This window comes from Chelonia mydas, chromosome 2 (genome assembly GCF_015237465.2).
Source record: "Chelonia mydas isolate rCheMyd1 chromosome 2, rCheMyd1.pri.v2, whole genome shotgun sequence".
NCBI lineage: Eukaryota > Metazoa > Chordata > Testudines > Cheloniidae > Chelonia > Chelonia mydas.
In genome coordinates, this window is record NC_057850.1 from 230,551,412 (window position 1) to 230,567,484 (window position 16,073).

The 16,073-nt window shown below is 43.8% G+C and overlaps 1 protein-coding gene across 4 annotated transcripts in view; it reads left to right on the forward strand.

Moving 5' to 3' along the window:
• WAC (WW domain containing adaptor with coiled-coil) overlaps positions 1 to 11,193 on the forward strand; it is a 128,654-nt gene extending 117,461 nt beyond the window's left edge. Inside the window, exons 14-15 of one of the 4 annotated variants that reach the window (XR_006289088.1) lie at positions 7,665 to 7,742; positions 8,587 to 11,193. Coding sequence is in view for 1 of the 4 variants with exons in the window: in XM_043541390.1 (XP_043397325.1) it covers positions 7,665 to 7,674 (10 nt within the window). In the remaining 3 variants the exon portion in view is untranslated. Of the gene's footprint in view, positions 1 to 7,664 lie in introns of all 4 variants that reach the window. The other 3 variants (XR_006289090.1, XR_006289089.1, XM_043541390.1) reach the window with 3 other exon arrangements.
• The last annotated feature ends 4,880 nt before the right edge of the window (positions 11,194 to 16,073 follow it).

Sequence of the window (16,073 nt, forward strand, 5' to 3'; positions counted from 1 at the left end):
GATGCCTCTTCTGCAAGGAGTCGATTCCTGTAATGGCCAGACACACTCACTGTGTCTTGAGCTTGGAAGAGTCCCATATCCCTCGGAAGCTAAAGCTGCGGTCTCGCAGGAACTGAGAACTGAAGTTAAAACTTCTCCTTTATGGAGAAGCCACTTCAGTTTCCAGGAGACTCTAGTGCTGACCCCGGATCATCCCCGGAGCCCTTAACTTCAGAGGGGTAGAGTTGTGAGAAAAAACCAGCAGGACCCCCACCCCCATGAAAAGGTTTGGGGGGGAAAAAAGGGGGGCTCTGAGTCATTGGTCAGCCAGAGGGGGTCCCCAGTCTGCCATCTTGGCACTGGCAGCACTGAAGTATGGTACCCAGAAGGGGGCCTCTGCTGTGAGCTCTGCTGCACTGCTACACAGCCGACTGTTGAACAGGTGACATACTTACTTACAAAATGGAAATGATTCCAAGTTTTTTGTCGTTCTAAGCACATAGACCCAACCTCATCTTCCCTCCCTTGATTTTACACTATATTTTAGATCTCAAGGTCAAAATTCTCACTGAGCTACCTTAAGGTACATCTCGCAGTGAAACCAGCTTTCCACAGCTGGGTGTACAGATACTTGCTGTTCGGTCACCTGCTGACTTGTAGATTCCTTAAGGGCATTGGGAATCTCTTCCCTCATCTGAGACCACCCGCACCTGGGATCTTAATCTAGTTCTCAGGGCTTTGACTAGACCTCCCTTTGAGCCCATGACAACTTGCTCTTTTACACCTGTCCATGACGACAGCATTTCTAACTGCCATCACCACAGCTAGGTGCATAGGAAAAATAACGGCCCTGATGGCACACCCACCATGTACGGTCTTTTTTAAAGACAAAGAAATTCTGAGGCTGCATCCCGAGTTTCTCCCTAAAGTTGCCTCCACTTTCCATCAATCTTTCTGTTTTCTCCCCCCAAAACCACATTGGGATATCAGGGAGGCGATTCTGCATATGCTAGATGTTAGAAGAGCACTAGCATTCTACTGAGACAAGACTAAGGGCATCAGGAAGTCCCCCCAAACTCTTCCTTTTGCTTGCGGAAAGATCCAAATGCTCCGCAATATCAAAGACTATGCAAATGGGTCTCTGGTTGCCTTAATCACTGTTATCAATGGCGAAACCTGCTGCTTCCATCCAGAGTCCGTACACGCTCCATGAGGTCAATTTCTACCTCAGGGACATCTTTAAGGAACGTGACTATCTTGGAAATCTGAAGAGCAGCAACTTGGGCTTCTGCCCATGTTTTCACAGAAAATTGAGATCACTGGAAATCCAGCCTCCGATGCCATCTTCGGCTCTACAGTATTCTCTGTAGTAACAGACTCCAATTCAAAGTCCCAGTCTCCAATGGTGAATATTGTTTGGGAGTCACCTACAGTGGAACACCCATAGGGAAACTATTTGAAGAAGAGGAAGTTACTCACGTTGTGCAGTAACGATGGTTCTTTGAGATGTATGTCCCAATGGTGCTCCACAACCTGCCCTCCTCCCCTCAACTTTGGAGTTTTCCATAAGGGGTCTGCGGTAGAGAAGAAACTGCGGGAGGTTCACCTATGCAATGCTAGATAGCCTCAAGGTAGACCATTAGGGAGGGAGAGTGCATGTGTGGGCTCAACGGACACTGCTACCAAAAATCTCTAATTAGGGGCACAGAGACACTTACAGTGGAGCATCCACAGAGATGCACATCTCAAAGAACCATTGTTACTGCCAGGGCTGTCCTTAGGCATACACAGCTGCGTAGGGCACCTGAAAATTTGGGGCACCCCTGGCTCTTAGTGTCCACCCTCCCACCTTTTCCTATCCCTGTTCTGACCCTTCCTGCAGGCTTCCACCACAGCTGGCTGCTGCAGCCTGGTGAGTCTTCCTCCAGAGGGGATCTAGTAATTTAAAAGTGAAAAAACCTGCCAGACCTTTTAACAACATTGAAACTGTTAAAGAGGCATTCAAGTGGTAATGAAGCCATTTAACAGTTACTTGCCAACCCCCAGGTATATACTGTCAGTTTCTGAATTTACTGACAGAGTTGTGCGTTATTGTAATATTTACTCAGAACATGTTTGTCAAGGTTCCTTCCCCACTCTGAACTCTGGGGTACAGATGTGGGGACCTGCATGAAAACCCCCCTAAGCTTCTTTTTACCAGCTTAGGTTTAAAGTTCCCCAAGGTACAAACTATTTTACCTTTTGCCCCTGGACTTTATAGCTGCCACCACCAAGCATCTAACAAATATATAACAGGGAAAGAGCCCGCTTGGAAACATTTTCCCCCCCACACACAAAATCCTCCCAAACCCTCCACCCCCTTTCCTGGGGAAGGCTTGATAAAAATCCTCACCAATTTGCATAGGTGAACACAGACCCAAACCCTTGGATCTTAAGAACAATGAAAAAGCAATCAGGTTCTTAAAAGAAGAATTTTAATTGAAGAAAAAGTAAAAGAATCACCTCTGTAAAATCAAGATGGTAAATACCTTACAGGGTAATCAGATTCAAAACATAGAGAATCCCTCTAGGCAAAACCTTAAATTACAAAAAGACCCAAAAACAGGAATATACATTCCCTCCAGCACAACTTATTTTATCAGCCATTTAAACAAAACAGAATCTAATGTATATCTAACTAGATTGCTTATTAGCCCTTTACAGGAGTTCTGACCCGCATTCTTGCTCTGGTCCCGGCAAAAGCAAAACACATACAGAGAAAACCTTTTGTTTCCCCTTCCCCCCCACTCCAGCTTTGAAAGTATCTTGTCTCCTCATTGGTCATTTTGGTCAGGTGCCAGCGAGGTTATCTTTAGCTTCTTAACCCTTTACAGGTGAAAGGGTTTTTTCCTCTGGCCAGGAGGGATTTAAAGGTGGTTAGCCTTCTCTTTATATTTATGACAATGTTAGTCTACAGTACCTTAGTTTAAAATTTGCTTTAAAAATATTTCATTAGTATGTTGCTGAAGATTATAAAATCACATCTCTAAAAAATCCTTGCATAGATTTTTAGATGCACAGTCTGAGTATTCATCTTCAGCCTTAAATGCTTGGATCTTCACACACACAGTTTTTTAAATAAATCCTTCAAAGGCCACCCTTATCTAAAATAACACATGCAAGCCCAGGCTGCTGTCGGGCATAGGGGTACCAGTTTAATAATACTGCATAGGACCCCATAAATCCTAATGGCCCTGGTTACTGCACAAGGCGAGTAACTTCTTCTTTCCTTCCCCCTGCCTCAAAAAGAGCCGAGAGGAGATATTGTCCCTGCCCAGGGGTATGAGCTCCTATATACCCATCTCCTGTCCGCCAGGATTCCTGGTGGTGTTTACAGCCAACAAAAAGGAAAGCCAGGGTCTGCAGGGGGTGACTCCTAAGGAAAAAGATTCCAAGAAATTAGATCTTTTTGATCGAAAGGTTTACTGGGGCAGGGGCTGCAGCTTCAGATCACTAACCAGCAGGCACTGTTGGGCAGATACAACTTCAAATTATGGAACTCCATGTTGAAGTTCAAGGACTTGCTTCCCTAAGAGGTCAGGCAGGAGTTCTCACTGGTGGATGAGGGAAGTCAATAGCCAGGGCTTCCTTGCAGATTCAGTGGCCAGGTCCATGGCCTCTGCAGTGCCCATGTGTAGGAGTTCATGGCTACAGTCCTCCTTTTCTCCAGGTGGGGTTGGCCCGATGTAGACCTGTTTGTAACCATGTTCAACAAAAGTGTCACCTCTTCTGTACAAGTGCAGCAAGCAACAGTCAGTCCATCTCGGGTGCTTTCCTGCTGCATGGATGTCGGGGTGTTCAGGGTGCAATCGAGACTAGTGAGGGGTTGTCACTCTTTACCCTGTATCCCTGAATGCCTCACAATGTTTTAGAGTAGCAGCCGTGTTAGTCTGTATTAGCAAAAAGAAAAGGAGTAGTAGTGGCACCTTAGAGATTAACCAATTTATTTGAGCATAAGCTTTCGTGAGCTACAGCTCACTTCATCGGATGCATGCATGCATCCGTTGAGGTGAGCTGTAGCTCACGAAAGCTTATGCTCAAATAAATTGGTTAGTCTCTAAGGTGCCACTACTACTCCTTTTCGCAGTGTTTTACTACCATAGTTCCCAGTCTGGGACACTTAGTCAGCAAGAAGCATGCAGGTCACAACCTGACTGTGTGCTATGCAGCCAGCCCTGATTCAGCAGCTCTGACCCCAGCAGCCTGTCTACAGCCCCAATCTAGCTTCCACCAACCTTGATTACAAACAGCAAGGTGACCCCAACACACACCCACTCCCAAATTTTCCCCAAACTGTGCGTTTTGCAATGTCCAGCCCTTTCTGGACAGTTCAGAGAAATCATAAGCTTGCTTTGTTCCTTTAAAGAGACAAAAGCATTGTGGTGGAATACACCCATATATTCACATCCAACACATTACTGTAATGGTATTTGTACAAAGTATACCTTGTAAGGTATTGGAAAACTCATAATTTGCTGGTCAGCATTGTCCAGTTAAAATGTGTGGCAACATTGTACATGAAGTTAAAAGATTTCCCTGTATGATATTAGCACATTCCAAACCGCACAATCCTGCTGAGGCAGAAGTTGGGTTTGTCCTGAACAAAGGAAGGAATGTGTGTGCCTGAATTTGCATTTGCATTTAATTTGCAGTAAACAGAGTCATCAAGCAGAGAGGGAAAACAAAGGAAGTTCAAACAGGTGAAAAAAACCAGCAGGGAATATCCTTCCACATCGACTCTGTCTCCTGGGTCTCAGCTGGAAATGTTTTTCAAGAGGGGGACTGAAACTATAAAAAGCTTGACAAACACCCCAAGGCACCCTTCTCTGTCTCTCGCTGCCCACCTCATTCTCCGCACTCGAGAAGACAAAGGGAAACAATCATTGGACTCTGGGGGAGGGTTCCTGACCTGAAGAGATCGGTCAATAACCTTGCTGGAAGCATGTGGTAAGAAAGTTTGCTTTGCAGCTAAGTTAGTTCCTTAAGTAGATACTAATAAGCGTTTTAGCTTTATTTTTCTTGCAACCATTTCTGACTTTTGTCTTATAGAATCATAGAACCATAGGGTTAGAAAGGACCACAAGGGTCATCTAGTCTAACCCCCTGCCAACATGCAGGATTTGTGTTTAAACTATCCAAGACAGATGGCTATCCAGCCTCTTTTTAAAAATCTCCAGTGAAGGAGCTGCCATGACTTCTCTAGGCAGTTTGTTCCATTGTCCTACTGTTCTTACAGTTAAGAAGTTATTTCTGAGATTTAATCTAAAACTGCTGTGCTGTAGTTTGAACTTATTGCCTCTTGTCCTGCCCTGTCTATGGCAAAAGAGAACAATTTTTCTCAATCTTTTTTATGGCAGCTTTCAAGCTATCATGTCCACCTTAATCTCCTCTTTTCCATACCAAACATACCCAGTTCCTTCAGCCTTTGCTCATATGGCTTGCATTCCATCCCTTTGATCATCTTTGTCACTCATCTCTGGATCCTTTCCAGTTTCTCTACATCCTTTCTGTACATTGGTGACCAAAATTGGACACAGTGCTTTAGCTGAGGTCTAACCAGCACCGAGTAGAGCAGTGCTGTCACCTCCTGTGACTTGTATGCTATACCTCTATTAATGCAGCCCAAAATTGCATTTGCTTTTCCCCCCCCCGCCCCTTTTCTAACAACATCACATTCTTGGCTCATACTGAGGTTGTGATCCACCCAACTCCAAGATCCTTCTCAGCAGTGCTCGTGTCAAATCAGTTACCCCCCATTCTGTATTTGTGAATTTGGTTTTTCTTCCCCTAAGTATAGCACCTTACATTTGTCTTTGTTGAATTTCATTTTACTGTGTATAGTCCAGTTCTCCAATTTATCAATATCCTTTTGAATGTTAGCTCTATCCTCCAAAGAATTTGCAACCCCCCCAGCTTTGTGTCATCTGCCAATTTTATCAGTATGCTCTCTATTCCTACTTTTACTCACTTGATATCAAACACTTAGGGCATGGCTACACTGGAAACTTCAAAGCGCTGTCGCGGGAGTGCTCTGAAATGTGTGTGGTCGCGTGCGAGCACTGGGAGAGAGCTCTCCCAGCACTCCTGGTAATCCACCTCCATGAGAGGATTAGCTCCGAGCGCTGGGAGCCTGTTTGCACTAGCACTTTAAAGCGCTCTGACTAGCTGTGCTCAGGGGGGGTGATTTTTCACCCCCCTGAGCCAGCAAGTTAGAGCGCTATAAAATGACAGTGTAGCCAAGCCCTTAGTAGTTAATAAACTTGTGTTACTGTTTTATCTAATCCAGTGTGTTTAAATTGAAGTGTCTGGACAACTCTATTTAAAGCAATAAGATGGCATATTATTCCCTTAAAAAAACAATGGACTTAATATATTTGTACTGTCCAGGAGAGGGCTGGGCAGTACATGACATAAATTTATGGGGGGAAATCCGGGACTGGGGGTGTGTTGGGGTTACTATGCAGTAGAACCAAGACTGGTGAGAGCCAGGGTGTAGCTGGCAGGCTTCAGATACACACAGACATTCATGGTGTGACTTGCATGCTGGAAGGCTGTGAGTGGCCAAAGTGGGAGCTACTATGATAAGGCATTGTGAGCCTCCCCAGGTTGCAGGGTGGGTGTGACACAGCGCCCCCCCTCCCACCACACTAGTCTGGATTGTGCCCTTATATATCACAAGCACATCAGAGTTTATTAACTTAACTGGAATAAATACACCTTTCCATGCAAACACAGCATGAAGTTGGTTTATAGTAAAAATAAAAAAAATTTATTAACAGGACCTAGGTTAAGTGATGCCTAGTAAAAGGAATAAAGTTAGAAAGGGTTACAAGCAAATAAAAGTGAAAACATGGATTTAAAAATCTAAAACTTCATCTAACAAAGTTCAGGCTTTGTTCAAGATGGTTTCTCTCACCAGCAATGTTCCCTCTAATTTTTCCCATGCATGTGCGGAATGAATTGTGTTATGTGCACCAATATGGTGGTGAGATGTGACACATCACCTCCATATTTGGTACACATAACAAAATTCATGTGGCGGGGGTGGGGCCGAGGGGTTTAGAGTGTGGGAGGGGGCTCAGGACTGGAGCAGAGGGTTAGGGTGTGTGGGGGGGTGCGGGCTCTGGGGTGGGGCCGGGGATGAGGGGTTTGGGGTGCAGGCTGCCCCAGGTACAGCAGGGAGAGGACTCCCCAGAGGACCTGCCATGGCAGTTCCAGGTCTGGGGCTGGAGGAGGGGCACTTCTCCCCTGGCTGCAGTAGGCCCAGGCCGGGCTGGGTTGGGGTCAGGGATAGGGGTGCCTCCCCCCCACCTCTGGCTGTGGCAAGTCCAGGGGTAGGTTGGGGCCAGCAGGGAGAGACATCTCAGCTTAGAGGCAACTTATCTCACCAGTCATTTTTCTTCACAGTCATAGCTGACTTTCCCTCAGTCAGGACTTTCCACAGAAGTACAACACGTTGGCTTCCCTTTTCTTCCTATATGAAAGGTCTTTGAGTAAGCAGGTTTCTCACCTCTATTCAGTTCCCAGAGACTTCTACCCCTTCTTGGTTGAAGGACCCATCTTTCTCAGCTTGCAAGAGCTCTGGCTTCTCATCTGTCTAGTGGTGGATGCCAAAGATGGCTTCTGTCTTTGTTTATATTTTCCAGAGTTCAGTGACCTTGTTTCAAGAGGCAGGATGATCTCATGCTGTTCTTCCCTTCTTGTGGGCGTTTCAGTCCCCTTATGTAAGTAGTCCATTGTTTTGATTCTACCAGGCTTAATTTACATAGGAGACAGGTAAATAGCTGCCTTCTCTCCTGTCTAGGAAGGAACCAGCTTGATCACAGGCTTTAAAGCACAATATTATGAACTATCTATATTTCCTCTTATAGTGTTAATATATGTATTTCACAATTTTATTTATCACCAGTGTGTCATTAGCTTTTAGAAAAGACCTCTCTACATTTTAATAACACAATAATATTGTATATAATCAATCGACTAAATTGCTTATCACTTGAGATTCAGCCCTCCGTCTTTAAAGACCAGTAAAACTTTTGAATGGATTCTTTTGAAGGTTAACTCTTGAAAATAAAATTTGTTCTAACTGTGAGGAAGGTGACATGGAGTCTGATGGCGAAGGAAGTTCCATGCTTTTTCTCTCCCCACTGGTGTTTGCTAAAATGAAAATTGTTCTGTTTCCGGCAACCTCCCCCTTGTTAGTTTGATGGTCCACTTTACTGCTTATATTTAAATTGAGGTAAACCCACATTCCTTCGTCTAAGGCAGATGGTGCTCAGGCACCACTTGAAAAACTTATTTAAAAATACAACTTTAGCACATATACATGTCCTGTACATATATTGTACAAGAATATTAATAATCAGTGAGTTATTAGTTTTCCCAAGAATTTTTACATGCCACCTTTTAGATACAAATTATGACAAGAGTATGTTAGGTGTAGTCAACATGTCTGGCCTGACCCAGCTGCAGACACACACAGTAGTGAACCACAAATGGGCCTCTCTGTCACAATGGAGAAAGAGCTCTCGGTATGCTTTCCATTTTCACACCTTTCAATTAATTTAGAACGTGGTGAAGAAGACCCATCAGGACAGAACAAGGATGATCTTGATTGCCCCAGCTTACCCAAGACAGCAGTGGTACACAAACCTGCTTCTGCTGTTGGGTGGAGTTGGCAAGGATCTCCCTTGGTTTCCAGACCTATTGTCTCAGCAGCAGCGTAGGATCCTTCATCTAGATCCTCAGTCTCTGCATCTGACAGCCTGGGCAATTGGACCTTGACTGATATTGAACAATCCTGTTCCTTGTTGGTTCAAAATGTATTGCTCCAGTCAAGAAATCAGTCCAGAAGGAAGTATTGTTGTTTGAACTGAACTAGATTTGTTTCTTGGATGGGGGAAAATCTGGTTTCCCCTATGCAAGAAACAAATATCCCGTGTATTTTAGTTTTTAATGCACTTAAAATCTGAAAGGTTATCTAATTCCTCTTTAAAAATTCATTCTGTGGCACTTTTCAGCTGAGCGTGCATTGATTAATTGTTTGTACATTATATGGTTGGAAGATTTATGAAGACATGTATCTTCCTTTGATGGATGCAGTTCCACCATGGGATCTTACTCTGGCCTTATCTATGCTTATGAAGCCATATTTTGAACTGTTGGAAGAGTGTTCTTTATTTTATTTGTCTGTAAAAATTGTGTTCATTATTGTTATAACATCAGGGTGAGCAGATTGACAATATAGTTTTGGGTTTCTAACAATATGGTTTCGAACATGATAATAAAGGGGAAATCTGCGTTACATACTTTAGATGCTGGAAGAACTTCAGCATATTATTTAAAAAGAACTAAGAGTTTTTGAAAGTAATCTAGATTATTTGTTTCTTACACTGTGACTCCTGTGAGTCTTAGTATATCTGCTCAGACTATTTCCAGATGGGTTAAACAATGTACCATTGATAAGGCTAAGATTTAGTCATGGGTATTTTTAGTAAAAGTCATGGATAGGTCACGGGCAATAAACAAAAAATCACGTCCCCGTGACCTATCCATGACTTTTACTATGTAAATACACCTGATTAAGACTTAGCAGTTCCTGGGGCCCTGGGCGCTGCTGGTCTGGGGCATGCCAGGACACTGCTGCTGTGGGGGCTGACGGCTAGCCTCTGAACTGGCCATGGGGGCTGACTGGCCCCAGCCATCCCAGCTCCGAGGCCCCAGGGACCGCTGCTCGGGCACACCCTGGGGCCACCCCTGGGACCACTGCTCTGGCACTCCCCGGAGCCAGCTGCCTGAGCAGCGACTGGTGCAACTGGTCCTGGGGCCGCTCCTGGGGCCGCTCCAGCAGCGCCCGGTTCAGCTGGCTGCGGGTTGCCCTAGTAGCTGGCCCCGGGATTAGCCGCAGTGGCCATTGCAGCTGCGAAAGTCATGGTCTTGGAAAGTCACGGAATCTGTGACTTCCACGACCTCCATGACAGAATTGCAGCCTTAACCATTGAATGTTAGAAGTTAGCAGCAGTCCCTGTGCCTGCTGTTTTAAGGTCTCATTTTAATGGAGCAGTGGGCAGCGTCTTTCACTTGCCTGAAACATGTAGTTATTGGGGAAATATGTAAGGTGGTAGTTGGAAGTCTAGTCCAGACCTTTACTAAACATTGTCCATTGGATTTGGCTTCAAGAGCAGATGCCATGTTTGGCAGAGCAGTGCTTCAGTCATTATTTAATTAGGACTCTGTTCTGTCCTCCTGAATTTTGAGCCCTGCTTGCCAAACTACCTGTAAGTGAGAGTTTGCAGAGCCACTCAAAGAAGAAATGTAGGTTGGTTACTTGTAACCAGAATTCTTCAAGAACACTCTGCATATTCACCCATCCTGCCCATCTTCCCCTCTTTTTAAGAGTCCTAATTTGGTTTCTCTGGGTTAGAAGTGGAAGGAACTGAAGCGGTAGAGGGAGCGGTACCCCTTTATATAGTCATCCTCAGAACATTCAGAGATGCTGAGAGGGGAGGGGAAGGAAAGGGTGCACATGTGCACTAATGGGCCCTGTTTGGAGACGATCCTGCCATTGGGCTGCACCAGGCAGTGCAATCCCCATAAATGTGAATATGCGGAGCCATCTTGAAGAACTCTGGTTACAAGTAAGTAACTTGCATTTACTTACATTATAGTATGTGTGGTTCTTCAAGATCGTATCATTTGTGTAGGTCCCATGACTCATCCTCTATCCCTACTCTTTCCTTATCTGGCATTCTAAATTAGCAAGGGAATTGAGGGACAGCTGTGGCTGTTCTGCCCGTTATGCCCACAGGTGGTGAACCTGAGGACATGCAGGGTGCAGCCACAACATAAGAGATGCTGCCATTCAAAAGATTCTGAGCTCTGACGCATGCGCACTGAGAGTGGGGTCAACACAGACGACATCGTTTTGAAGAATCACAATTAATAAAAGGCAAGTAACTGTTCTTTCCCTGTTCTATCCTTATTAATTAGGCATAATTCTAATTTGAAGGAATTATTTTTAATGTTGAAAATTCACTATATATAATAGACCAATTATAGGTAAGGGCTTAAACTTCAATGTGTGTGGTTTGAATGTGCTTGTTTTCCTAATTAACTTACATTCTTGTATTTAAAGTGTTATGTACAAAAATGACATTAAATATTGTGTAGCTAATTCAGATCACTTCAAATTTATTTTTAATCAGTACCTGAATTCATAACTTCTTAATCATCAATAACATATAGAATAGGCAGAGAGTGACTATCAAGGTGAATGCCAACATTTTTTGACTCAGGTTCAATATTCACTGAGGCAGGCCCAAGATTAATATCGCCATTATAAACAAAACTCGATAATGGAAAATTGAAGTCAATATGTATTGGTGAATACATTTTGAAAATATTCATTTGAAAATCTCTAATTTACAGCCATGACTTCCTTAGATGATGATGTTTCCTCTTAAACTCCCAATCTAAATGATTAGGAAACAGATTCAAATATTTTTTTTAAGTGGGGGGTAGATGACACACCCTAAAGTTACTTTAGGTACTTAACCCATCACTGTATTAACTGTTATGTGAATTTTCAGCCAGGCATGTGCAGGGTCTTGACTGCTGATAGGCCTGTTGGTAATTTCTTAACATAACTCATTCAAAATCAAAAAAATTACCTCAACAGGTTTGGAATTTGAGGGGATAAGGGGCTCAAAGTAGGTAAAATTAATGACCCAGGTAGGTGGGGAAGGGAATGCAAGGAACAAGAACTCCAACTGAAAGACACAACAACTTTGGAAATGGCTAACTCAGAAGGGCGTGGCAGGAGGAACCTCTAAAGGGGAGAGCGTTGGCTGTTAAGAGATGAGGACTTGTTAATATTTGGTAAATTTAGGATACAAAATGCCTCATTTACAGTTATGTAAGCAAGCTTTACTGGGTACCCTGTACACCAGATTCCTGCTGTATGTTCCAGAAGATGGATTTTGCTGTGTCCACCAGCAACTCACAATTAGATATAGGAACTGTTTTGCCAGATTCTGAAATCACATATGCTTTGCATGTTTGAAATAGGACCACAAATTTTAGCCTTCCTTGAGTTCTTCTCTCTAGTTATGGCTAAACCGCAAGTATACTTCCCTGGTGGGAACTCTCACTTTCTGATTCAAAAGCATATTATCTCCTTGGGCCAAAAATAATGAGAGCTTTTCTCATGCTTGTGGAGGGTAGTCATTGTAGTCATTGAATGGAAAAGCGCAGCAAAGTACAGTAATATTTGGAAAATAGGATTAAGAAGAGTAAGAGGTGGGTGGAAAGGAGATCTTATATTAATCTCTGGGATCTATTTCTGTAAGGATCATAGGAGAGAAGTCCAGTCTTGCAAGTCTTGGTGTTGCCGTATTTGCAATTGCTGTGAAATTAGCATAGATTTTTCTAATGAAACTGTTTCTATAACTTTGGAAGTCCTTGAAATAGGTCATACAGCTTCAGTTTGTTTGAGAGCCCACGTGTTAATATTTTCTGCCAGTAGCAGCTATGCTGTTTGCTACTATCAAGTTAAGCATATACTTGATGTGTGCTGCATATAACAAAAATGCTTCCTGTTGAAATTTTAGGCTCTGATATAGTCTTCGAAGGGAAGGGTGAAAGCACCACCACTTGGGGCTTTAGAGAGTAGGAGAGAAACAAAAAGTAGATATGTATTGTAGGGCACAGTTTTTCATGGGCGGAAAAATGGACTGGAAAATCCAACAGGTTATTTTCATTTGTGAGACTTTCTCATATGCTTCTAAGACAAACACACATGCCATGCCCCACTCTAGTGAGGCTGCCTTTTCCCTAGTTGCTAATGCTTTTCTGTGAACAGAAATGCTTTGCCTATAGATTGATGACCTACATTTGAAAAGAAAGTCGGGTAATTCTCAAAATACCTTCATTAATTTGGAAAGTATTTTGTTCTTAAATTTGTAGTCTATTGATACTGTCAAATAATTGTAGGCCCCCAAATTGTTTTTTGGGGGAAGTGGGGAATAGTGGAATGATTTCCCACACTTTCTAACAGAAAATGTTCATGAAAACATTGTAAATATTTCCCTCCAGCATTGTGAATCTGCACATGTTCTAACGCAAGTGAACTGGAAAGTGAAACTGACCAATTTACATTTACTTTCCAAGCTGAGTGAAAGGTAAACATCTGTAAACAGGGTCTGAATGAGCTCTCCCTTGACATCTAGTGATGAGCTAGGGGGATAAATTCATGGTCCATTTTAGTCAATTTCACAGTCATAGGATTTTAAAAATCGTTAATTTCATGATTTCAGATATTTAAATCTGAAATTTCCTGGTGTAGTAACTATAGGGGGTCCTGACCCAAAAGAGGGTTGGCGGGGGGCGGGATTTGCGGTATTGCCACCCTTACTTCTGAGCTGCTGCTGGCAGTGGTGCTGCCTTCAGAGCTGGGTGGCAGATGTAAGGATGGCATGGTGTGGTATGGACACCCTTACTTCTGTGCCACTACCTTCAGAGCTGGGCCCTTGGCCAGCAGACACCACTCTTCAGCTGCCTGAAGGCAATGGTGCAGAAGTAAGGGTGGCATGGTATGATATTGCTACCCTGACTTCTGCACTGCTGTTAGTAGTGGTGCTGCCTTCAGGGCTGGGTGCCCAGTTAGCAGCCGTCACTCTCCAGCCACTCAGCTCTGAAGGCTACACAGGAGTAAGGGTGGCAATACCGTGACCCCTCCCCTGCCCACAATAACCTCACAACACCTCTCCCCCGCCGTGCCCCTCTTTTGGGTCAGGTCCCCCAGTTTGAGAAACGCTGGTCTCCCCCATGAAATCTGTATAGTACAGGGCAAAAGCACAGAAAAGACCAGATTTCATGGTCGGTGATGCATTTTATTATTATAAAGAAAAGGAGTACTTGTGGCACCTTAGAGACTAACCAATTTATTTGAGCATAAGCTTTCGTGAGCTTCAGCTCACTTCATCGGATGCATCCGATGAAGTGAGCTGTAGCTCACGAAAGCTTATGCTCAAATAAATTGGTTAGTCTCTAAGGTGCCACAAGTCCTCCTTTTCTTTTTGCGAATACAGACTAACACGGCTGTTACTCTGAAACCTGTTGTTATTATACATACCTACCTGGATAGAAATGTGGAAACCTCACTTTTAATCAAAATTCACATTGGCCTTATGCCTAAGATGATCAATATTCAAGTTCTGCAACAGTGAATTGATTGAGCTCTAATATGTTATGTCTTTGGAGAATTAGAAACAGGAGCTCTATACAGCTGGAAAGAGAACACATGACACTCACCATTAGCCCAGGAAGGTCCCAAGACATTAACATTTATAAGTGCCATTTTGGTCATTTAAAAATACATACATTTCCTCTCTAGCCCCAAGGTCTGTACAGGTGGATTCTTGAGACTAATGCACCTGGCTTTATTGCTGAAAAAATACAACAACGGTTCAGTAATTTTTTTCAGAACTCAAGTATTTCTGCAATAGTTTTGCTGACGTATGCAAAATACATGATAGGATGGTAAAGGTTTTGTCAGCAATCATTTGAAAAGATCCGCATAACTCACTGTTTTGGAATAGGCTGCCAATAAAACCTTCCTGCATTCTCTATGTACATTTAACCATTAAAGAACAACAACAAAGAATAAAAATATATATTTAAAATATCCAGTTTCTAATAAGAAGCAAATAGAAGTACCAAAAAAACGCAGGACAAAAGTAATGGTAGGCCCAGTTCAATCAATCACACATCCTCCCTGTTTTTTGCATCAGGATAGTTTGGCTAAACTGCTTCAATAGCTTTCCTATTTGTCTAGTGTTTGACTGGCATTAAGATTTCCATCACGCATACTCAGTCTGGTTGCCACTGCAGATGGCCACTGGTCCAGTCCAACTGCAGCTAGTCTCCTTTCCTTTGAGCTGCAGAAACTTTTGTGTATGTAGAGGCTGAGCAAGCAATCTCATCCCCTCAGGAATTACAGTAACATGGTGGGAATATAAAATATCTTTCCATATGACCATCCACACGTTTAAAGTCAGGCATAGACATGTACTGTGTACCAAGACTTTCAGGCAGAATTGTACTGACTATTTTCCAGCTAATACATACAGATAAGAACAATACTGAATTCTTCTATCTTTTGTAAAAATAAATATTAAAGAAATATGCAAAATAAATTCTCTATTGACAAAACAACTTTCTGCAGCTGTAATAAAAGCTATTTGTGCCATTTAATATGTAACCCTTCTGCCAGGTGCAGTCAGCAGCAAAAAGGGCTGAGTTCACTATGCTGGAGTCCCTCATAAGAATACAACTCAGAACTGGCTCGAGCCCCACCCAGTAATCTGGGAAAATTAAACACCATCCCTGGGTGCCCTTAAGAGGCAATGCTTTCCCTCTCTGTGCACTACATCTGCGTATAGAAAAGAAAACTTTTAATAAAAAGGGAATGGGAGCCAGCATTGGGAAAACATCACAACCTTAATTCAAAAGAATGTGACCATGAGCAAAACAACTACCCCAGAGCACGTCGGGCAGCGTCCTTTGCCTCAGTCTCTCACCTTGTGGCATGAAAGTCCAACAAACAAATGTTCCTTGAACAGGCCACTCCCTTCACTGCACCCCACTCACAGTTGCTGTCTTTGCTCAGTGAAGACCCAGAGTTCAAAGGTGCGTTGATGTGAGTTCACCTCCCACCCTGGGGCGGAGGAGGGAGCATCAAGAAATGCCTCATCTCCCTGCTGCTACCGCTGCCACTCTGTGTCGCTGTCTGGTGTTCACTCTGCTGCTGCCGTTTGCTGTGCTGTGTCCAGGGCCGTCCCTAGGCATACGTGGCTGCGTAGGGCACCGGAAAATTTGGGGCACCATTTCCCTTGCTGACTGTGGCTGGAATCCTCTCTCCTCCGGCCCCTCCCCCATGCTGGGCTGGCGGGCTTCTCCCTGCCCCCTCCCTCTTTTCCTCCCTCAGCTGGCCAGCTGAGGGCTCCAGCCTCTGGCTCCGCCGCCCCAGCCCCAAGGAGCCCAGAGCGGAGTCCCTC